At 36.3% G+C, this 24,910-nt stretch overlaps 1 protein-coding gene across 6 annotated transcripts in view; it reads left to right on the top strand.

Moving 5' to 3' along the window:
• TANC2 (tetratricopeptide repeat, ankyrin repeat and coiled-coil containing 2) overlaps positions 1–24,910 on the top strand; it is a 362,078-nt gene that overhangs the window by 219,466 nt on the left and 117,702 nt on the right. For all 6 annotated transcript variants that reach the window (XM_049636313.1, XM_049636314.1, XM_049636315.1 and 3 more), the window contains 3 exons: positions 343–529; positions 9,471–9,734; positions 19,346–19,471. In XM_049636313.1, the coding sequence (XP_049492270.1) occupies positions 343–529; positions 9,471–9,734; positions 19,346–19,471 (577 nt within the window). The remainder of the gene's footprint in view (positions 1–342; positions 530–9,470; positions 9,735–19,345; positions 19,472–24,910) is intronic.

The raw sequence follows: 24,910 nt of genomic DNA on the forward strand, positions 1-24,910 counted from the left end.
ATAGTCTTATTGATAAGAAATAGCAAGGACAACTTGTGCTTAATTAAAAATTCCTTTATCAATTCATGGCAGTGATAAAGAATACTTGTCACTAGAAATTTCTGAGGCAGGAAAACTGGCCACAGTCTCTGCTTGTGTTAAATTTACCCAGTTTCACCTTAATTGTACAAGGCAGAATCTCTTATTCTGGAGGGCAAAAAAACAACTAGTACTGAGTAGATGTAAAAGCTATATATGTACATTTTCTTCTTTTTCGCATCAAAGCATATGTTTTGCCTAAGATATATTTTACATCAGCACCCGATCAGTTTATCTTTTTTATTTTTCATTCCAATTTTTCAGACTTCAGCAATCACCCAGCGGATAAGTCCCTGTTCCACCTTGACTAGTAGCACTGCCTCTCCACCAGCCAGTAGCCCCTGCTCCACCCTCCCGCCAGTCAGTACAAATGCAACTGCCAAGGACTGCAGCTACGGGGCTGTTACTAGTCCAACCTCTACCCTTGAAAGCAGAGATAGCGGCATCATTGGTGAGTTGGTTTTTATATTAATCATTTTGTGGGGTTTTTTTCTTTTTAAAATAATACACAAGCTTAAGGTTTTCAAAAAGAATGCTTTTGAGTTGTTGAGATGTATATATAATGTATATATATATTCAGATGTATATATAATGTGTGTGTGTATATACATATATATATATATGTATATATGTACATATAAAGGTTTGTCTACTTCTTCCTGTAGATTCATCTATCTGCCAACAGAAGTGGTTCAGAAAATGTTCATTCCTCACTGAACTAGTAGAGTTTCATGGAGGTTCTCAGTTCTGCTTATTGTATACTTATTAAGGGGAGTCAGTCAAATGGAAATTAGTGAAGTTTTGGGAAATGAGGATCTGAAGAAAGGAAACGTACAGAGAAGAAAACAGGAGTGAGCACAGAATCTTAGGGCACATTCAAATTGAGCAGGAAATTAGAGGTGGGAGAATGAGCCAGTGGATAGGAGTAGTCAGACAAATAGAAGAATTGGGACAGTATAATGTTACCAAAGTCAAAGAAGATAAAAGGTTCAGAGAAGGGAAGAGGAGAGGCTGGTCAACAAATGACAACAGCTGAAAAAGCCAGGCATACTGGGATCAGTTAAGGAATATTTCTTCCTCATTTGGCTTCCTTCTAAAGGTTATCAAATCACACTAGATAGTATAGCAGATATTAATGCCATGGCAACTAAATATATCTCTATTATTTAAATGCATATATATCAACATGTGAATTTATTCCTTTAAAATAAGTATTGAGTAAGATAAAAAGAATATTTTTACAGCAAACTTGCAGGATACAAAATCAACACACAAGAACCAGTTGCATTTCTTCTATATGCTAACCATGAACAATTAAAAAAGAAAATTAAGAAAACAATTCCATTACAATAGCATGAAAAAGAATTTTAAAACGTGGGAATAAGTTTAACCAAGTGTACACTAAACAGAAAATACTGCAAAGAAATTTTAAAAGATTCAAGTAAATGAAAATATAATCTGTGTTCGTAGACTAGAAGATTTAATATTGTTAAAGTGATAATATATCTCAAGATTTCTACAGATTATTGAAGTTACTATCATAATTCCAACAAAGTTTTTTGCAGAAATAGAAACACCCGTCCTAAAATTCATGTGGAATCTCAGAGGACTCTGACTCAGAGGACTCAAAGCAGACTTGAAAATGGAGAACAAAATTGGAGGACTCCATTTCTTGATTTCAGAATTTATTACAAACTTCTTAAAGGCAGGATTCATGTCTTACAGTTTTTATATATCCTCGTGACTTAGCATAATAGTTTCTAATTTGTAAGTTATTTATATGAGAAGTCTTTATGAAGATATAGTCATTAAGTAACTAAATATTTTAACAAAATAAAATAGAGAAATAAAATGTAGAAGAGTAGCCTCTTTTATAACCTCTGAAATAGTTTGTGAAAGATTGGAATTATCCTCTCCTTGTATATTTAGCAGGACTTGCCATTAAAATAATCTGGACCAGGTGCCTGGGTGGCTCAGTTTGTTAAGTGTCTGACTCTTGGTTTTGGCTCAGGTCATGATCTCACAGTTAGTGAGTTGGACCCCCTGCTTGGGGGTCTCCCTCTCCCTCCCTCCCTCCCTCTCTCTCTCTCTCTCTCTCTCTCTCTCTCTCTGTCTCTCTCAAAATAAATAAATAAACTTAAAAAAAATAATCTGGACCTGATGTTCATGTAGATTTTTTTTAATTACTACTCCACTGTATTTAATACTCTAGGACTTTCTAAGTTTTCTCTTTCTTCTTGAATCAGTTTTCCTTAGCTATGGTTTTTTTCTTTTTCAAATTTATTGGTATAAAGTTGCCCAAAATATTCACTACCTACCCAAGAACCCAAGCTGAAAAGCTGAGAGGAGTCCTTGTCATTTCTCTGCCCCCACCCTAAATTTCTTATCCCTGAATTTTATTTTCATCTTTTCTAGTATGCTTTGGTAGTCCCCATTATCTCAGACTTAGAGTAATACAAACCTGAGTATTATCTCTGCTTTTCATTTTGTCCTTTCCAAGTCTGTTTTTCACACAACCACCAAAGTGAATTAACCAAGAACCAGTTACTCCTTTGCACATGGGAGTGCTTAATTCGTCTAGGCCAGCTTATCTGGCACAAAGACTGCATGCATGGGCTTTGGACTTTTGAACCTTTAGTAGTCACATGCACGAAAATATTACTGCATTCTTGATGCTTCAGTCACCTTGATGACCTTAAATCATATAAAGTCTCACCATAAAGGAATGGTTAAGTAAAATAGGATGCACCCATAAAGTTGAATAATACACAGACATTAGCCTGTTGTTATTAAAAATAGATTTCATTTTTTGGCTCTTTATTTTTCTGTATATGGCCTCTTTTGCCTAGAACTGTCCGTGTTCTCAGATTAAGGATTTAGGACCTATCTTGTTCCCATATTCTGCACATATTAGTTATTAGTAAAAATTTATTGGATAGGTGGGTGAATGGAATTAACCAGAAGTTACCAAGTTCATGAAAAGCATCAATGAAGCAAAAATGCACAAAATTCCTAAATGGGAAGTTACCCAGAAAATTTTATTTCTGGTATTTTATGTGAGATGTCTGTTTTTACTTTCTGTGCCCCAATAATCCTAGACCATTATGCATTCTAGACCATTTATTCATACTTTTGACAAATATTTATTGAGCATATACTGTGTGCCAGGGACTAGATACATTTCTATCTAGTGAAAAAAGGCAAGAAATACCTGAGGCTTCATAGTTGAAAATGGGTGAACTGTGTAATAATAGGTTATGCAAATAGTACAATAGTCATAGTTTTCTTCTCACACTGGGAAAACTAGATGTTTTGCTTGTCTTTACTTTTATTTATTTTTTTTTTTTAAAGTTTATTTCTTTTTTTTCAACGTTTTTTTTTTTTGTTTTTTGTTTTTTGTTTTTTTTTATTTATTTTTGGGACAGAGAGAGACAGAGCATGAACGGGGGAGGGGCAGAGAGAGAGGGAGACACAGAATCGGAAACAGGCTCCAGGCTCCGAGCCATCAGCCCAGAGCCTGACGCGGGGCTCGAACTCACGGACCGCGAGATCGTGACCTGGCTGAAGCCGGACGCTTAACCGGCTGCGCCACCCAGGCGCCCCTTGTCTTTACTTTTAAATACCTTGACCATAAAAGCCCTCCCTCATTATAACATTTAGCATTTATTTTTTTAAATTTATTGAATTCTTTTATATCAAACTAGATTTTATTAATTAATTTTTACTTATAAATTTTTTAATATGAAATTTTTATATGAAATTTATTGTCAAATTGGTTTCCATACTTTAGCATTTAAGTAATAAAGTAGGGCCCATAGGCCACATTTAAGTAATAAAGTAGGGTCCATAGGCCACTGAACAATACCACCTTAGTGCTACAAACTCAAAGTTTCTCAAATCTTTCCACCACCGATCAAGTCTTCCATAATTTTTGTTGGTAGATCTCATAGTTTTGAAAAAATGTTCAGCATCCCTCTATTCATTATTTAGTAGTTTCTCATTTTTAATTTATCAAACATGTATCTCTGCCAAAGCTTCTGCTTAAATGAGAATAACTACTGTTGTCACCCTTGATAGAATCCTCGCTATGTTTACAGAAGTTTGACGGTGTAACTAGTTAACAGTAAGCATATTATTTATAAATTATTTGAAATACTGAAAATAGTGAACCCCATTGCTACTTTCTCACACCTGTAAACCATGTGCTCATGGTTTATCTGGAGAAAAGGGGTTTATACCAGGCTGGGACCACACAGATACAGGTATATCTGAGCCAAATCTGGGACTTAATAATAAAAACATCTGCTGGACACACACACACACACACACACACAAAACATAAAAGGTAAGGGGTTAAATAACAGGCATTTTACATGTAGACAAATCCTCTGGGAAACAAGAGTTTCCATTCTCTGCCTTTCAGCATACTGACCCTAGCATCTGTGTGAACTCCAAGCTTCTTGCAAAGAATTACAAAGGTAGCTGAATCACCATATCTTTACACCAAATGAAATTATATTTCAGTCAAGTTTTACTGAAAATAAAAGTTTAAATATATTTTAAATTAATGAGACAGTTTTCAGAAATTAGGATAAGAAGCATACATCCACTTTAAAAGAACACACACAGGTACATACACACATATTATAAATATGCTATCACTGAACACATTTAGAAATTATAATTATACAATAATGCCATGGAATCCATAATAATCTCATTGGGGAAGGTGCAATATTATGTTTGGTGGCAAAATGGTTAGGAACTATTGGGCTGTTTATGACTGAAAGTCTGAATATATGAAATTAATTTTTAATTAAAGTGAGTAGTTTAGATTAGATACCAAAATAATGTAATAACTTAATATGACTTGAACATTGGCTTTTTTTTAAACGTTTATTTATTTCTTTTGAGAGAGAGAGAGAGTGTGGAGAAGGTGCAGAGAGAGAGAAGGGAGAGAATCCCAAGCAGGCTTTGCCCCGTTAGCACAGAGCCCTATGCAGGGGCTCAAACCCATGGAACTGTGAGATCATGACCTGAGCCAAAATCACGAGTCGGATTCTTAACCAACTAAGCCACCCAGATGCCCCCTTTGGATTAGCTACAAGAACATGTGGCCCATAGTTTCCAACATTTTCATCAGTGAGACTTCCTTAGCACAGATTCCTCAGAGCCTGAGACAAAAGGTTACGTGCTAACACTATATTAAGGGAGTATAAACCAAGGAAACAAGTGAATGAAAGGGGAGTAAGGCAAAGAAGAAACAAATATAAGAAAAGGAATTACAGAGCTGGCAGAGGTGATTGCTTTATTCACCTGAAATCTTCAGAGAGACCATACAATTCCTAACTATGGAAGGGGGAATTACAAGGGGCTATTACTGCTAGTTCCTGTCTCACATTGGTGTGTTAGCCCTCCTAGGGCATTGTTTCCCCTACTTTACTATTGCACAAATCCAGTAGCCCTACTGCATCTCATGTCTCAGCAACAACCAGGAAGTCCAGGGACAGAGGAGAGAGTCTATTCAGCATTACACAAGACATTGATTGACTTGTGCTCATGATTATCATAAATGACTAGCAGTAGCCACTATAGCCAACCCTTCAGTCTGAAGCAGGATGTTAATAACAGGGACCCAGCTCCAACCCATGGGAATAGTTCACACCATCACTAGAGCCAATGTAGCTAGACAGTGGCAGGTAAGTATATCTAGAGTGGCAAATCCAGTAAAGTTCAACCCTTACACCACATAGATCCAGTAATACTCTCTTTGGCATCTGTTCTCACCTGGGAACACGATACTGTGAAACTCTGCATTCTTTTCTGAGAGGAGAGATCTAAATCCAATTCTTCAAGAAGATGACCAGTGCAGTCTCCCAAAAAGACTTAGAAAGGGTTAGTAAATGAAGAATAAGTCCCTGCTGCTCCTGCTGGTCCTGGATTCCATAATGTATGCTCCTTATCTCCCTCCTTCACCCATTTCAGAGCAAAGAATATCAAAATAGATTTCAGAACAAACAATGATTACCTATCAAGGAAGGTCATTTCATAATGATAAATGGATCGTTTTGTCAGGAAGAAGTAACAGTCCTAAATGTTTATGCACCGAATAACAAAGCTTCAAAGTGGCAGAAATCCGCAAATGTAGAGATTTTAACTCATCTCTCAGTGGTTGAAAGAACAATTAGGAAATCCATTAGCATGTAGATGACTTTAAACAGTTCCATTAACCAACTTGACTTAATTATTTTTTATACGACAGTCCGCTTAACAATAGCATAGTTCAGATGCTTTTTAGGTATACACAGAAGATTCACCAAGACACCAATATTCTGGTCCATAAAACAAGTCTCAGTAAATTTAAATGGACACAAACCATTACAGTATTCTCTGACCACAATGTGTTTACACTGGAAACCAGTAATAGAAAAATATCAGGAGGAGTGCCTGGGTGGCTCAGTCAGTTGGGTCTCCAGCTGTTGGTTTTAGCTTGGGTCATGATCTCACAGTTCATGGGATTGAGCCCCTCATCAGGCTCCATGCTATCAGCACAGATACTCTCTCTTTCCTGTCTTTCCTCTCTCTCTGCCTCTTCCCCCCCATTCATGTGTACTCTCTCTCTCTCTCTCAAAATAAATGTATAAACATTAAAAAGAGAGAGAGAGAGAGAGAGAGAAGGGGCACCTGGGTGGCACAGTTGGTTAAGCATCCAACATTAGTTCAGGTCATGATCTCCCAATTCATGGGTTCGAGCCCTGCATCAGGCTCTTTGTGCATAGCCCAGAGCCTGGAGCCTGCTTCAGATTCTGTCTCCCTCTCTCTCTACCCTTCCCTGCTCACTCTCTCTCACTCTCTCAAAAATAAATACTAAAAAAATTTTTTTTAAAGAAAAATATCAGGAAATTTCACAAATGCTTAGAAATTAAACAACATATTTCTAAATAATACTTGGGTCAAAAAAAATCACATTGGAGGGGCGCCTGGATGACTCAGTCAGTTAAGAGTCGACTTTGGCTCAGGTCATGATCTCGCAGTTTGTGGGTTCGAGCCCTGCATCAGTCTCTGTGCTGATAGCTCAGAGCCTGGAGCTGCTTCAGATTCTGTGTCTCCCTCTCTCTCTGCCCCTCCCCCACTCATGCTCTGTCTGTCTCTCTCAAAAATAAATAATAAAACATTAAAAAAATTTTTTTTAATCACATTGGAATTTAGAAATATTTTTAATTGAAAAATAGTGAAAACAAAACCTCAAAATTTTTAGAATGCAGCTAAACAAGTGCCTAGAAGGAAATTTATAGCATTAGATGCTTATTTTAGAAAAGAGAAATTTATTTCATTAGTGAACTAAACTTCTTAAGAAACAACAACAACAAAAAAAAGAAATTCAAATCAAAGTAAGCAAAGTAGGAAATAATAAAGAGCAGAAATCAATAAAATAGGAATAGAGAAAATTAATGAAACTGAAAGCTGGTTCTTTGAGAAAATCACATTAATAACCCCCTAGCCATATTAACCAGGAGAAAAAGAAGATACAAATTGCCAAAATCAGGAATGCGAGAGTCTATCATTATAGACCCACAGACGTTAAAAGGATAAGGGAATGTCATGAGCAACTTTATGCCAATAAATTTGACAGTTTAGATGACATGGACAAATTCCTTGAAATAACAAATGACCAGAGCTCATTTGAGAAGAAAGAGATAACTTGAATAACTTCATAGCTGTTAAATATAAATTGAATATGTTGTTTGACACTTTCCTGCAAGGGAAAGATGCCCTGACAGGTAAATTCTATCAAATATTTAAGGAAGAAATTATACCATTTCTACACAAACCGCTCCAAGAAGTTGAAGTGAAAGGAACACTTTATGAGGCCAATGTTACCTCAACACCAAACCAGACAAAGACATTACATAAAAAGTAAACTACAGACCAGCATGTGTCATGAACAAGATATGAAAGTCCTTAACAAAATTCTAACAAATTGAGTCCAACCTTATATAAAAGATAACAGGGACAATATATTAAAAAGGACCTGTCATGACTAGGCAGGGATGGGAAGCATTGTCATCTGTCAGAAGCGTAACGATGACTGCCCTCTCTGATGGAGTTGACAGGGAGATATTGCCATGGAACTGGGCTCTCTTGGTATCAGTGAGGATACCAAGACCACTTGGCAGCACTTAATTCTCAGATGTATTATTGTAAAGAGCAAAAAGGCTGGAAGGCAACCATTTGTTAGCTCATCTTTTACCTTTGTTACTACAAAATCCAGAACTCCCATTTAAATTTCCACAGAGAAAACCTCACAAAGAGACATCATGGAAATTACCTTAAAAACTTAGGTCTCTTCTTTTAATAATAGGTACATTGAAGATGTAAGAAGAGAATATGAACTAACATTAAAAATTCTCCAGGGATGGGGCACCTGGGTGGCTCAGTTGGTTGAGCATTCAGCTCTTGATTTTGGCTCAAGTCATGATCTTATAGTTTGTGAGATTGAGCCCCCATAGCGCTGACAGCATGGAGCCTGCTTGGGATTCTGTCTCCCTCTCTCTCTACCCTTCCCCTGCTCACTCTCTCTCTCTCAAAAATAAACACTTTTTAAAAATAAATAAAAATAAAAATAAATTCTCCTAGAATGGCCTGTTTTATTCTTATAATTATTGCTAAGATTTTTATAATCTAGATTTTATTGTTGTTAACCATTGCATTTCAAGGCTTAATGAAAATGTTTCTGTTTATAAGTCCTGTTTATAATTAATGGTAAGACTAGATAAAATTCTAGATTTTTGTTTTTGTTTGATTTCATTAAGGGACATCTAGGGTTAGAGCTACAGAGGGTAGCTGTACAAGAAAGCCCTGTAGTGTTTCCTTATTTGGACAGATTATTTCTCCTATGTTAGCATCTGCTTAAGACCTCTTATTTTTTTCTAATTCATTATTACATATGAAAGGAAGTAAATTTAAATGAGGGAGAGGAAAATGTGGGATAAAAAGAGTATAAAGATCTTTTTGAGAACTGTGGAGCTTTCCAGCAATCCATGAAAATTCTTTAAATTCCGTTTTTGATGAAATTCTGAAATTTTTCACATTCATAGGTCCTAGTTTTAGATCTTTTAGCATTGACATACGAATTTGTTTAGTTCCATTCAGAGAGAGTTGTTAAAGTAAATGTATGAGAGATGTGAGAGAGAATATGTAAGAGATCGTTATATTTTGGTTTCGATTATTTAAACTTCATGGTGGAGATGAAATGATCATCAGCAACTTTTAAAAAAATATTACTGCTGCTCTTATTATCTAGTCACGAATTTGGATAATAATGAACAAATTAATCTCTAGGTTTATGGGTGTTTTGGTTTTTTTTTAACTTGTTTTACTCTCTTTTTTAGCTACATTGACAAGCTATTCTGAAAACGTGGAACGCACAAAATATGTTGGGGAAAGCAGTAAAGAATTAGGATCTGGAGGAAACCTGAAACCTTGGCAGTCTCAAAAATCCAGTATGGATTCGTGTTTGTATCGAGTAGATGAAAACATGACGGCTTCCACCTATAGTCTGAATAAGATCCCTGAGAGGAATTTGGAAACTGTTCTATCGCAGTCAGTACAGTCTATTCCTCTGTATCTTATGCCACGGCCAAATTCAGTAGCAGGTAAGAGTTTTTAAAAATTGACCATTTTACTGGCGTGTATACTGAAATGAAAGTAAATTCTGCTTTAACAGAATTTTCTATTCATCTTCTTTGACTGTTCTTTTGTGTAGCTAATATGCATGTGGATATCTTTTTGAACCTGGGGGAAGGCTCATGCTCAAGTGGTGATTCTGCTCCCAAAATGTGTAAAAACACTCACAAAATCATAAGTAAAACCTGTAAAGTGTATGGTTGAATTTCTAAAAGTATTTTTTTCATATCTGAAGTCTTTGAAAAGATTTCAGTCTGTGGTTTTTAAAAACATTAGTTTAAAAAAAACATTAAATTGAAGAGTATTTCAGTAGAATTTATATTACTAGAAATCATCATCCATAGTTTGAAGGAGAGGCAGGCAGGCAAGAATTTAGCTTCCCAGTCCATGAGCTCAACATTTCCACCATATCCATCCTATCGTAGAAGAAACACCAGGTACCTACAAGTGCTAAAGAAGAACTCAGACACTACTAGCAGGCTCAGTCAGAAAGTCATAAAGGAATGTCAAGGGATGCCTGGGTGCCTCAATCGGTTAAGCATCTGACTCTTGATCTTAGCTCAGGTCATGATCTCAGTCATGAGAGTGAGCCCTGCATGCGTAGAGTCCGCTTAAGATTCCTCCCTCTGCTCCTGCGCCACGCACGTGCATGCGCTCACTATCTCTCTCTCTCTCTCTCTCTCTCTCTCTCTCTCTCTCTCTCTGTCTCTCTAAATAAATAAATAGATAAATAAATAAATAAATAAATAAATAAAAGTTTTTTAAATAAAGTAAAAAAAAAAAAAAAAGAGAATAAGTCAGACCAGGAGCTTTTGCAGATAGTTGGGCAGTCGGGCATTTTCAAAATGCAGCATCATCTACCCTTTGTCCCTAATACGAAATCATAGTCGTGATTGTCTTTCTTACTTGCTCGATGAATGCCTAAAAGGTTTATCTCACTGACACAAAATAATAAAATACCTATTATAGTTAAGAGCTCTTATTTCCCAGGTGTAATGATTTATGTTATGCAGATAATAGTGTGATGCTTCTTGCCTTTTTGTACTTTTCTAAAACATTACTCTTTGTTCTGTCCTCTGGGAGACCATCAGCATCAGTCATCACATGTGATTATGTGGTGATGGCTCATCTGGAAGATCAGTAAGTGTAGACAATTTAATATGTATTTTTCAAGATTATTCATTTTTACATAGCAAAAAACTTTTCCCTCCTAGGTTCTTTGGAATAGTTGGTCCCCAGGGATGATGTCATATTATACTTTAGAATGCTGTAACTTAGAAAGGGCCAGGCAAATTCAGTCTTTCCAGGAGAGAAACATATAAACCCTTGCTTACATAAAATTGGGGAAATATAGCTACCAACCTTAATGGTACATCCCAATTTATTTAACTAAGCTACAGTGATTTCTAAGAAAGTTCTGGCTCTGTTATTTGAGAAGGGCATTGAGCATTTAGTAGAAGACAGAAATATAAGCTTCTCTTGTCCTCTCTTTACTGGAGAAATTATAAAATACTTTGCCCTTTTTTTTTTTTTACATTTTAAATTGTATTTAATTTTATTTATTTTTTTAATATGAAATTTATTGTCAAATTGGTTTCCATACAACACCCAGTGCTCATCCCAACAGGTGCCCTCCTCAGTGCCCATCACCCACTTTGCCCTTCTTGAGCATAAATATCTGTAGATTTATTATTTTACCCTATGCAGATACTAGTGTGTACAAAGAGTTGTCCAGGACTAATTAGCCAGATATAATTCTTCCCTCTAAGGTTTTCTAACACTACTGCTTTCTAGAAATCAGCACAAGGCAGCCTTCAGAAGTATCAGTGAGTCACAAATTATTTCTCTAATACATGTAGGAGAAATTAACTGTTAAGTTCTATCGCAGAGAATAGAACCCAGTTTTCTATACCAGGTATTTTAATCACCAGGTTAAAAAAAAGTTTGCCATTTGAAATGTTTTTTTTTTTTTTTTTAAACTTCACAAAGCAAGCAACAGTAGTAGGCGAAGAGTACACTCTTTCATTTACATGGATTGTAAGATTCTTGTTTATTTAGAATTTTATCTTGTAAGAACTGATATCCTAGTTACTTAATAAAATCTTTTTAGTTATGTTCAATTTTCAGGGAATTGTCATCTAATTTATGAATTTGGATGGCTTCTAAACTACCTCTCGTGATATATTTTTTGCTAACTGCCATTTACAAACTTTACCGCTTATAAGCATCAATATATTTGTGGCTACACTTAGACTTAAAGAAAGTTACTGCATATTCTTTGGGACACTGACTTCAGCAAATATTAAGATAAGAATTTTATGGAGAATTACAGGATAGAATTCTAATTGACAACCATTGTTGTGTTTGTAAAATAGTCAGCGTCAAATTTACAGTAATTTTTGGTATATTTATAAATAATACAGTAATTTATAAAGTATCATACAGAGGAGGGAAGCATCTGAGTGCAAAGGGAAAGGGTAGAGAGGAATAGAAGACATCACAGAGAAGGACAAATAAGAAGTCACAGAAAAAAGAGGAAGGAGTTACTAAGAAGTTAAAGAAGTTGGCACATTATTTCAGCATGACCAAACCATGGGATACAGTGAAGAAATAGTAGAAAATGATGTTGAAGGGGATACCAAGGAGCTTATATGCTCTGATGATAAATGTTAGGTTTATTTTGTTGCTAGTCAGGAGTATAAGCAGGAGCTATACTATCAAATATGCTGTTTAGAAAATGGCTGAATAGCCATCTGTATAGGATGGACTGAAGGAGGAGAGCCAGGAGTTAGAGAAGATAGTTCTTTAAAAGCTAGGGAGTGAATCATCAGGTATCAGTAGAGTTGAGAAAATGGTTTAGGAGAGTTTCTTCTTTTTTGCCCTAAAAAATAGCATTTATTAGATTTTTTTTTAATATAGAGAAATAACAAGGAAGAAAACAAAACAAAAATGAGCCATAATTTCCTTTCCCAGTGGTTCCTGCTGACATATTCTAGAAATTAAAAAAAATCATGTGTGTTACATAATAAATATGCAAATCAAATAAAAATTCAAATTCAAGCAAAAAAATACAAAAGAAAAAGGAAAAGCCTTCCCTTTCCACCTAGTTCCCCTCTCCAGTGATAAAGTGATTAAGGTAAGTATGGGCAATCTGTAGCATTAAGTCTTAAGCTTAGTTTTCTGAATATAAATTTGGATGTTCCTACACCTTTAAATTAAAATTCTAAGATATGAAAAATAAAAACTACTGTCTTTTATTGTTTTCAAAATGTGAACCACTACTGCATGTTTATTTTTTAAGCCCTTTGTAGTTGGAAGGAAGTGGAGAACCTTGTGGATTTGCGGTTGCATGGCAGAAATTATCAGAGAGTAGGATGTCTCTGGTCATCCTGGATGTCTTAAAAGGAGACTGGCTGTGAATTAGAGGGATGTGGGAAGCAGGAAATGTTCACTTGCAGCAGCTGTCCTCAGGGCTTTGTGTGAAAATGAGGAGTCTTCAAGGAATTATAAGCAGCAGAAGTCAGTTACAATATAAACTCTCACCATCTACTTGTTAATGTTTGGAGCTGCACATTTTCCTAAGAAAAGGATCTTAAGAATCAGGTAAATGCAAAATCGGAATCATGGGGGATTTGGATGAATCCAATCAGAAGCTTAATGAGGATTTTATAAAGAGGAAAAAATGGGCTTTTCAGCAGTCAGAGTGTTGGCTTTATGAATCAAGGGCATAAGGACAGCAGAGTGGCTTCTTGCCCAGGCTGTAGCAGACAACGTCATCCAAGATCCCTGCTCAGGTCAGCCAGAATGATAATCGTGCTACTAAAACCTGTTTGCACTAGTAACACCTGATCTAAGAAGAAACAATTCAGACGGGTTTTATACTCAATATAGAGTTGCCTCTGGAATGTTTTGTACCAAATGTCTGCTGGATTTTTTTTTCTGCCCACTTACTTAAGTTATTTTGACTTCAAAAAAGTATGTCAGTTAAATGTTCTATAAATGAGTCAGCTGTTCCCATCCTATGAAGTCTCAAAAAAAAAAAAAAAAAAAAAAAAAAAAATATATATATATATATATATATATATATGCGCTCCCTTTTTCCACTTCCCTCTTGGACCTTTAATGACATAGATTTTACTTAGAGATAGATTTTACATAGAAGTTTACTTTTTAAAAACATTTTCTTTTCACATAAAACTTTTTAAGTAGATTTGTTTTTCCTCTTTCTTCAGTTCACTTTGACTTACCTAATTATCTCCTATGCTTGTATCCGGAAAGTGTTCATTAAATATAGTATTAACTTAACTTGATGAAATTATCTCAAAAAAATTGGCCAGCACAGTTTCACAGTAAGAGTACCACTATGAGGTGGGGATATGTGTGTCCCTATAGATCTGTCATTGGTATTTGTATGTGATGATGATGTGCAAGGCATCGTTGCTATAGCCACCTGCTTCATCCTTAGCTTTCAAATAACCCCATTAAACACAACCTAATTTTTAATTCATTGATCATTTAAATGTAGTCAAACACAAAGTGTATATTAAATACAATTATTCAGTTATTAGGCAAGCATTTATTGAGCATGTATGTGCCAGGCACTATTGGAAACACTTGAGAATCATCAGTAAACAAAACAGAAATTCCCCTCTCATGGACCTTACATTCTAGCCAGGGCAAATAAAATAATCTTAATAAGTAAGTAATTTATATAGCATGGTAGAAAGCGATATGTACTTTAGAAAAAAATAGAAGAGGGAAGAGGGATCAGAAGGAAGGAAGGAAGGAAAGGAGGGAGGGAGGGAGGAAGGAAGGTTGGTTATATGAACATCATTGGAGCTGAGCATATTATCATAGTGATGTCCGTTAAGCATTGAACAGAGCAATGAAGAGGGTGAGGACAGAGCCAGACATATCTAAATCTACGTAGGACCAGTCTGGAATTCAGTTCTATATTAAGCATTATGTGCACGGTACTCTGATTTACTCTGAGGGGATAGGGTTATCAAAGATGAATCAGACATTACTTTCTCACCCTCAAGAACCTACTATAATAAGGGAAGACAGCCATGTAAGCAAGTTGCTGAATAACATAGTTCCTAACTAGCAATATATGTATGTGGTTGCTAAAGGGGAGAAGCAATTAATTTTGACTAGAGGATCTGTCAGGGAAGCAGAGAAAATATAGCCTTAGCAAATTTTGTGACAAAGATTGAGATGTTTGACAAACTAAGATGAAGACTTTCTCTCAGAAAGTGGCTTGCAAATAGAAGTTTCAAGAGATTATGAGGGAGAGTAAATGTGTACAACTAGCAGAACACAGAGCCCCAGCTAACAGAATCTCAGGTCTCCTGCCTCAGCTTTCCAATATTTATCTCATATTCCTTTAAATAATGGGCAAGAATTTCGAAAATGATTAAGCAGTGAGAAACAGAATAAGACTAAGGAGAATTATGATTTAATAAAGAAGAAAGGCTGTGAAAAAAAAATTGGAATATTTGATAAAGAAAATTGTTATAGATTCAGATATCAACAAAAAAGATTTTAATTGCTAACATAAGAAAAAGAACAAATGTTTTAATAGATGTAAGTAACACTAAATAAAATGTATTTGCAATCCTGATTAAAACAATAGTTCCCCATCGGCTGATTTCAAATCTGTGCCCTGAATCAGGGCTTCAGAGCTATAGCCCTTAATACCAAAGATCACTGCTTTTCCTTAGTTCAGTGTTTGCCTATGAGTATTTGGATTCGTGAAGGAATGAACTGTTCATTCAGTGACTGTAGTATTTGTCTTTTTCCCCTAATGTCATCTGGCTGAAAGTGAGACATGTGCTCATTCCAAAACATATTTATGACATTTCTTGATCTTGTGAAATAAAGCAGTAGAACAATTGATGTCCATTTTCCTAGGAATTGTGATGGTGAAGATTAGTTTAGCAAAACTTGTTGAGTTCACATTAACCATTTATATTTAACAAATGTTGCCAGCAGCTCTTTGAATAGAAAGCTGACCCTGTGAAAACTAGGCTGTGGCTAAAAGGACCTGCCAGATCTTTCCATTAAAGACAAATGAAAATGGATTATCTAACTGTTGCTCAAATCTGTACTCAAAGTATAGAGCTCCCTTTAAAAGAGTCATAGAGGGGCGCCTGGGTGGCTCAGTCGGTTGAGCGTCCAACTTCAGCTCAGGTCACGATCTCGCGGTCCGTGAGTTCGAGCCCCGCGTCGGGCTCTGGGCTGATGGCTCAGAGCCTGGAGCCTGCTTCCGATTCTGTGTCTCCTTCTCTCTCTGCCCCTCCCCCGTTCATCCTCTGTCTCTCTCTGTCTCAAAAATAAATAAACGTAAAAAAAATTTTTAAAAAATGTTTAAAAGAGTCATAGATGAACATAATATAGAAAAAAGAAAGACCCTGGGATTTTTTTTCTTAACACAGCTTTTTGCTCCACTCCATGTTGTATATTTCTCTATCATTCTGCCCACTGTTAATGAAATAAACGTCTTTTTATTAAAGTGTATCAAACCATGTTAGTGTGTTGGCATGTGGAACCATTTTAATAAGAGAACCTTGCTTTAAAATTATATAATGTGCCATCAAATATTGCCAAAATGGTAATTCAAAAGTTAACACTCATCCACCTGTTAAGGTTTTGTTTGCATTGTGTTTTAATGTGAGTAAAAGATTCTCATTGTCACTGATACTTCTTTCATATTACTCTTCAGTTTATCAGCTTTAGAAAGTAACTTTACATATTTTTTCGTACTAAAAAAAATTACAAATTTGGGGCTTTTATTTGTTCTTTTGTTTCTTACTGTGGAAAATATTTGAAGCCTAGAGATTTATTAGCCTGCAATGACAGGCCTCTTCACTTTGCATACAAGGTCTTTATTATTGCCCAAGTTTGATTACTTATCTTTGAAGCCATAAAAAACAGAGTTGAGGGAAAGTGACAAAGATGAAGAAGGGATGAAAACTAAGATTCTTAAGAGAGAATTAAATCTGTTTAGCTTTAAAGAGGGAGAGATGGTACAATGCAAATAGCACTCACTGGATTGATGGGCCAGATAGCTGGTTTTGAGGCCAGACTCTGCCATAAATGAGTGATTCACTGTAGACAAGTCACTCTACTGTCTCCTAATATATAAAATGAGGGGATTTAACTAATTTAGGGTCAAAACACTTTGTATATAAAGACCATCTAGTAAATATTTTAGACTTTGCAGGCCAAAATGGCCTCTCTGGCAACTACTCAACTCTGTTGTAAATGAATACTTGATGACTAGGCAAGGCTGTGTTCCAATAAAACTTTATTTACAAAAATAGGCAGGAGGCCATAATTCATCTACAGGCCTTAGTTTGCTGACCTCCGGACCAGATGACCCTTAAGATTCCTCTCACGTCTTCATTCTGTGATGCTGCTTTATTATCAACATACATATCTGAAAGGATTGCTTCTCCATTATTTTCTATTCTGTACCAGTTGGGGCTAGCCAGGAGGCAGGAACCATAGTTATTTTAACAGAAAATTCGATATATAAAGAATGGTAGACTATGTTTAAATGAACTGGAAAGGTAAAAAGAAAACACAGAGGTAGTATGGGTTTGGCAACTGCCGGAAGCAGCTACCACCTCTGAGCCTGTGGAACAAGAGGAGGGTGGGATTGTTAAACTATAGAAACTTGGAAGAAAGGCCCCACAAAGCTGAAACTCCGATCTCTGTGAAAGGAGCCCTGCTCAGCTGATGCTAATATTTCTGAGCTCCAAGGAGAGCTCTATGGGAATGGGACCTCCGAGGGTTCCCCCCACCTTGGGGGGTGGTGGGAGATAGCTACACATATGAAGAACCAAACAAAACAGACTTTGATTAAAGCAGGAGAGACACTATTAAATTTCAGAAAGAACTAATTCACAGAACCACATTAGAGTACCAGTGGGAATGGTGTAAGTCATCGTCCCCAGTGTTTTTAAATGAAAAATCATGTAGTTATCTTTCCTGGATAGTTTTAATTTCAGAACGCAGAGATCAAGATTATCTCTTATTCCTCTGTTACTCTCCCAGTGGGAACGGTATAAGAGTCATCGTCTCCAGTGTTTTTAAATAAAAGATTAAATAGTTATCTATTCTGGATAGTTTTAATTTCAGAATGCGGAAATCAAGATTATCTCTTATTCCTCCGAGACTCTCCCACTGATGTGTAACATGGCATTTGACTTCCTTTCTTGGTTTAGTTCCCTAGACTAGCTTCCAGAGACTTTTATTTCCTCATAGAAAGTATATCTGTGATCTAGTTAAGTTCCTGTCATCTCGGTTTCCAGTAGACCCAAGTAACTAAGCTAATTGCATTAGTTGAAGGATGAGGGGAATATAGATCTCTGGCACATGTTCTCTCTTGTTCTTTTCTGTTTTCCTCTATCTCTTTTCTGTTTTCTCTGTCTTTTCACTCCCTTTTTCAGCCCAGAGAGCACTTTGTGACTTTCTTTGTGCCACTTAGTCATAATCCACTGTGTATTGTTGTTTGTGTCTTAATCTCAATTGGGGATGTGGACAATACTTCATTAGAGCTCTCCAGCCAAGAATGATCTCAGTTTGTTTCTTCTCACCCACTCAAAACAGTCACCAGAGGCAAACTGGCAGCTAAGCCAGGGAGGGCATCAAAAACAGGGCCTGGCACACAGTAAACTCTGGGTAAATAATTGTCATTGAATAACTGAGTAACCCCCGACACAGTATCTTACATAATTGGCAACAGATTGAATCAACAGTTTCATTAATAATTTATAAGCTCTAAATAATTATTTTCTGACAGAAGTTTGGGGGTTGTGTTGTTGTTGTTAAAAACTATTTTTGTGCCCAGCACTTTCTGATTCTTAATTTCTTCATTTTTTGGTTTATTGTGAATGGACCCAACAGCTCTCAGTATACAGCAGTGCCAATACCCGTTTATCCCCCTTTCTTGTGCCATTTTCTCTCTCTGTGTTGTGCCTGGGTTAAAGGGTTTCTTCATTCAATGGGAGACCATTATTACCTATGTTCAGAGGGCAACAAAGTGCTTTTTAGAATTCATGGACATTGACAGTTCCCTAAATGCTCTTTAGCAGTTCTCAGTCTGTTGTTCCAGGTGCCCATCTTTCTAATATATACATACAGGTGAAAAATGTTTTCAGAATGCTTTCATGTTTCATTCTTGAACATGAAGGGAAAATGTTGAAAATAGAACTTCATGTTTTTCTTACAGCTCAATCTGATGATGTTTATACCTTGTTCTACAAATGGCATCTGTGACCCAAAAGAAGCAAAAACTAATAATCTTTGTTATCGAGTACTAATGTGTTTGCTAACTTGTTGCCAGTACTCTTCATAAGCTCAGGCAGTTGATAGTGATGAAGGAGCTGAAGACAACTCTTGACATTTTTTTCCCTGGCACATGTTCTAGACACTGGTGAGGACATTGAGTTCAGCAAAACTCCTGGTAAATATATATGCTGGAGTAATCTCTGATTCCCAAGTTTGGGAGGTACAGACTAACTGTAAGTTTTCTAAGCTTACGTATTCTGACTGAACTTTTCTGTCTTGTCAGCCACAAGCTCTGCCCACTTGGAGGACCTTGCTTACCTGGATGAACAGAGACATACACCATTGAGAACTTCTCTTCGAATGCCGAGGCAGAGCATGGGTGGTGCTCGCACACAACAGGATCTGAGAGGTTAGAACCCCAGAAGGGCTTTTTCTGGGGATGCCCAGGCGAAAATGGAAATGGGCAATAGGCAAAAAGTTTGTTTCCAGTTTCCACGCTCACTTAAGTCTCCCTTAACCATAAGCCTATAACCATAGAATAGAAAGATAAACACAAATACATTATACTCATCATATACATTGTAATTTTGAACAGTTGGAAGCATTGATTCCTGGAAATTCTGAAAGAAAACAAGGGTAAAAGTGGTGATGGGGGAAACAACCTTTTTAAGGTCCTGGATTTCAGAAGTGAGTGTTGACTAACTTCAGCCCTAGTCACCCAGGTGAACTTGGTGCTAATAGTTACGTGTTTTGTAGAGAATGTGTTTCATTTTCATTCTAGTGGCCATTTCTAGTGACGGACAGTACTTTTATTTACTTGGAGTCTCAGACAGTGCTTTTAGTCCTGTCCTGGCAACATCTAAACAACTTAGTCCTTTTCTCACTCAGGCACCTGTTTCTTTACACTCTTTATACATACTGCATGTTTCTGCAGTCAGGAACCTGATCTTTTCAAAGACTCTCATTTTGTTGATCATTTCAAAGACAGTCTAATTGAGAGACCTGTTTGTTGTATCACTGCTTGTGCCTCTTATTTATTTGTTCAAAATGAATCAAACTGTCTCCAGTAGCCTTAATAAATAGATGGTCTGCTTCCTCTAGTACCTAGTAATCCATAGCTCTACTCCCCCAAGTGCATTTTTAATTTTATCTTATAGATTATGTTCATCTTTCCTTTGGTCTCCTCCTCACCCCTTGTCCAGTGCTAATCTATATGGCACCACATGCATAACTCACACAGGAAAGGATTCATTCATGCCTGCTCTCCATTCTGGAATTCATTATGCTGAGTGTTTTTCAATGACTGACCCAGTAGGAGCATAAAATAATTGATTGTATTGCTGCAATTACCATACCTCGGTCAACTATAGTGAATTGATGACCTCAGTCAGTTTTAGTTCCCAATCCTATTCATCCTGCTCACCGTTTCTTCAGTTAACCACATGCTAGTTGCTTAGTAGATACAGTTGTGTATTTCTAGCCCAGAAAGGAATTGCATTCAGCTTTATTTTAGTGCTGATAGATTGATTATATCCAAAGCCTGAATAAATCTAGTCAAAAGACTAAATAAATGATTTGTGCCAAAACCAGAATGCATAGCCGTAATAAAACAGGTTGGACACATGATTTCACTTATATGTGGCATTTGAGAAACAAAACAAATGATCATAGGGGGAAAAAAGAGAGAGGCAAACCAAGAAACAAACTCTTAACTATAGACAACAAACTGATAGTTACCAGAGGGGCATAGGTGATGGGGATTAAGGAGGGCACTTGTGATGAGCACTGGGTATTGAGCTGTGTAGTTTTGAGAACCCTTTGTGTTGGGTTCTGTTGATACTTGATGGTATATCTCCACTCTATATAAAGGTTTAGTAAGATCTTTGGCAGATGTATTCTAGTGAGCTTGATATTTAGACACCGGTATCACTTGTATCTAGAAAACAACAGAAATCTTTTCTATTGCACTGAGCTTCAGGCTAAACGTTCAGTAAAACCAAAGTAAATCCAACGATTTTTCAAAGCATGCCTAAATCTTTAGGGAGCTCTCTGCCCAAATAATGCATTCCTAACAAAAGCAATTGTATATCCTTTACAGATTGTGTCTCATCTTATTGTTTACACTAGAACTTAAAGACACAGTTTTCCATTGATACAGGTGCTATGATATTAGTGTTTCAGCTCCTTAAAGTTGTCTTTTCTTTCAAGACCTTTTCTTTTAGCACTCTAAATGGTTAGAACATACCATTCAGTTGAGTGCTTTAATCCGTAAGAGACTGGATATTTACTAACCAGTATTTGCCTTCTAAAATTAGCATACTAATCTTCCCTCAAAAAGCAATATGTTATCTTAATTGCTGTTTACAAATGAATTCTGTGTCTTACCATATGACTTGAAACACATTTACAAGAAAGGAAAGCAAACTTGGATTGACTTTCCTTATATTTCTGTAGACCTGCTTGACAAACCTTTATAATTTGTGCTTCTTACATCCAAAACATTGCACTTTATCACAGAAACAGAATCATATTGTTTTCCTGGCATAATTTTAGAAAACATGTCACATCATGCTTTCTATTTTATTTAAAAGAACATACGAATTGCAGTCATATTTTTGTTTTATATATTTTTCTTTGGTTGCAGTTGAAGTAAAACAACTTTACCCCCCAAAAAATAGTAAAGTGATTGAAACTTTTTGTAGTATACACTAAGATAAATCCTTGTACATTAAAGATATATCTTTCTATATTTTAAAGTATTACTCAAATCCTATGAAATAGTTTCTTAATCACAGTTAAATGGGTTTTAAATCATAAGTGATGAGGGAGGGGGCCCTGAGTGGCTCAGTCAAACATCCAACTTTGGCTTAGGTCATGATCTCATGGTTCGTGAGTTCGAGCCCCACGTTGGGCTCTGTGCTGACAGCTTAGAGCCTGGAGCCTGCTTTGGATTCTGTGTCTCCCTCGCTCTCTGCCCCTCCTCGGCTCACCCTCACTCTGTCTCTCTCTCTCAAAAATAAATATTCATTAAAAATAGTAATAAATAATAAAAAATAAATAAATCACAAGTGATGGGTTTTAAATGACCCTCAATCTTCAGTAGTGAGGTAGTGAATGGTCATGTACACTGTAGCCTGGCTACTAAATTTGCTGGCTGATTTGAAGTATGGAGATGATCTGAAATAATACTCTTGAGGATATGTCTGAAGAGGTATAAATCATTTATTGGGCACTTCAGGCATTCTTGCACTAGTCTGTTTAGAGCAGTGGTTCTCAAACTTTCTGGTTGTCAGCACCCTTTTACACACTTAAAAAAATCACTGAGGATTTGGGGCGCCTGGGTGGCTCAGTTGGTTAAGCATCTGACTCTTGATTTCATCTCAGGTCGTGATCTCAGAGTTTGTGGGATCGAGCCCACACGCTGTCAGTGTGGAGCCTACCTGGGATTCCCTCTCTCTTCTCTCTCTACCCCTCCCCTCACTTGTGTACTCTCTAAGTAAATAAACAAACTTTTTTTTAAGTTTATTGAGGACCCTAAAAGCTTGTGTCTATATGAGTTATATCTATTGATATTTACCATATTAGAAGTTAAAACTGAGAAATTGTTAAAATATCTGTTCATTTTTAAAAAAACAAGAGTAGACCTGTTCTTTGTGAATAATCATATAAGCTCTGGAAAATTCTTCTGTACTTGGAAAAGAATGAGTGTGGAAAAATACAGTAACCTTTTAGTATTATGAAAATAGTTTTGATTTTGTGGACGCCCTTGAAAGTATCTTCAAAACCCGCAGGGGTCCCCAGATCACACTTTAAGAACCACTGGTTTGGAGAGTACCACTGCAGTTGAAGATAAGTGCCTTTACATGTTTAAGGACCACACATTCTATTTACAGAAATGCAAAAAAAAGTTAGTTTTAGAATTGGTTAGAAGTTGTTCATAAACACATTGTTTAAGGGAACAGGCAGAGAGCTGTACTTTTAATCTCCATGACTTAATTATTTTATGACTGGAAGTTTGTACCTCTTAATCCCCTCTATCTATTTCACCCATCCCCCTACCCACCTCCCCTCTGGTGGCCACCAGTTTGTTCTTTGTATTTAAGAGATGTTTGTTCATTTGTTTTTAGATTCTAAATATAAGTGAAATCATGAGGTATTTGTCTTTCTTTGTCTACCTAAGTTTTTCCCAGCTCTTTACACTTCCAAGCTGGCAGGACCTCCTGTAGCTGACAGGCCCTACTCTTCCAGCTTTGTTTGCAAGTACTTTTTGAATATTTGTCCTGAATTCACTTAGGTTTTAGGAGATACCTTCGTTCTGGAATTCTAAGCTGTCAGTGTATAATTCTTTACTCATCTTATCACTAGCATTTATTATGATAACTTTGTGTTAGAAGGACCAGCCTGTTTTCACTGATGTTCTTTAGTTGTGTTATTTCAGTGCAGTGACTAACACCTTACAGATTATTCCCAGATTTGATGCACAGTGGCTTTGTAATTGTCTGCTGACCATTTTGTATGAAACTCAACACTTAATGCCAGAAAGAGTACATATGCAATAAATGTTTGCTTGAATTAATAAAAAGAGTACAGGCATAGCTTGTTTGATAGTTACCTTAATAATAACTGCAATGGTTTGATCATCGTGATAGTGTTTTGACCACTGAAGCAGAAGTTGCTGGATAACATCTGAGCTACAAGTGGGGTATTAACACTAACATTTGCACACACACACACACACAAAAAAAAAGACTAGAAGGGAGATAAAATACAAAATAGAAAATTAAAATTTTTAAAAAAGTTAACATTTGCTTCATTAGTAAAAAGTCTCTTTCTTTTACTTCTCAAGACAGCTGTTTTGAACAACTGTTCTACCGAAATTGATGTTTCCAGATACCCAGCCCAACAATGGGGAAAAGGTCATTTAAGTGCACTGTCCAGGATCCCGCTGCAGCAAGTTACTAGATTCCTAGCTGTCAACCATCCAAGAACCTGAGCTTTAATGATAAAATAGTTACAGCAGATTATGTACCAGTGTGGAATATAGAGCTGGCTAACCAACCATAAGTGCCTTGTCTAGTCCCAAATCCTAATGTCTTTGAGAGATATTAATATGAAACATTATTTAAGTTTTTAACTCAAGTTTTTAAAATTATTTTGGGGTCCATTTTAAAAACTTCATCACCATTGTGTTAATGTGGAGTTATGCTTGAAGTAACCAACCTGAAACCTGTCACTCTTTCTGACCATCTTAATGGACTATCTTCTTCCACAGAGACAGACAGAAATGAAGTTTGCTGCTGAGCAAAAGGAAAGATAAAGGTTATTGGTTTTTATAGATAAATGTAATAAATCTTTTTTTTAAGTCTCTTTTTTTTTAATTTCTGTATTTAAATTCAAGTTAGTTAACATACAGTATAGTATTGGTTTCAGGAGAAGAACCCAATGATTCATCACTTAAACACCCAGTGCTCATTCCAACAAGTGCCCTTCTTAATGCCCATCACCCATTAGCTCATCCACCCACCCACCAAGATAAATATAATAAATCTTATGATGGAATATGTAAAGAGGACAAGGGAGAATTAAAATACACAAAGCAAATCACAGCATACTGACCTCAAATAGTAGCTACTTGGGGTAAATTAACAGTAGATTATTAATGGTAATACTCTAACTTGCCTGATGCTAAATCATAATTACACTGTTCTGCTTTAAGAAATTACACATTCCTAATTAAAACTTATTTCCCAATGTATGTTCATTTCCTTGGGACTTGTACTGAATCCTGTTACTAAATGGCCATTCATAGGCATTGGATTTAGTTAATAGCTGCTTTAATAGATACTAG

This window comes from Panthera uncia, chromosome E1 (assembly GCF_023721935.1).
Source record: "Panthera uncia isolate 11264 chromosome E1, Puncia_PCG_1.0, whole genome shotgun sequence".
Lineage (NCBI taxonomy): Eukaryota > Metazoa > Chordata > Mammalia > Carnivora > Felidae > Panthera > Panthera uncia.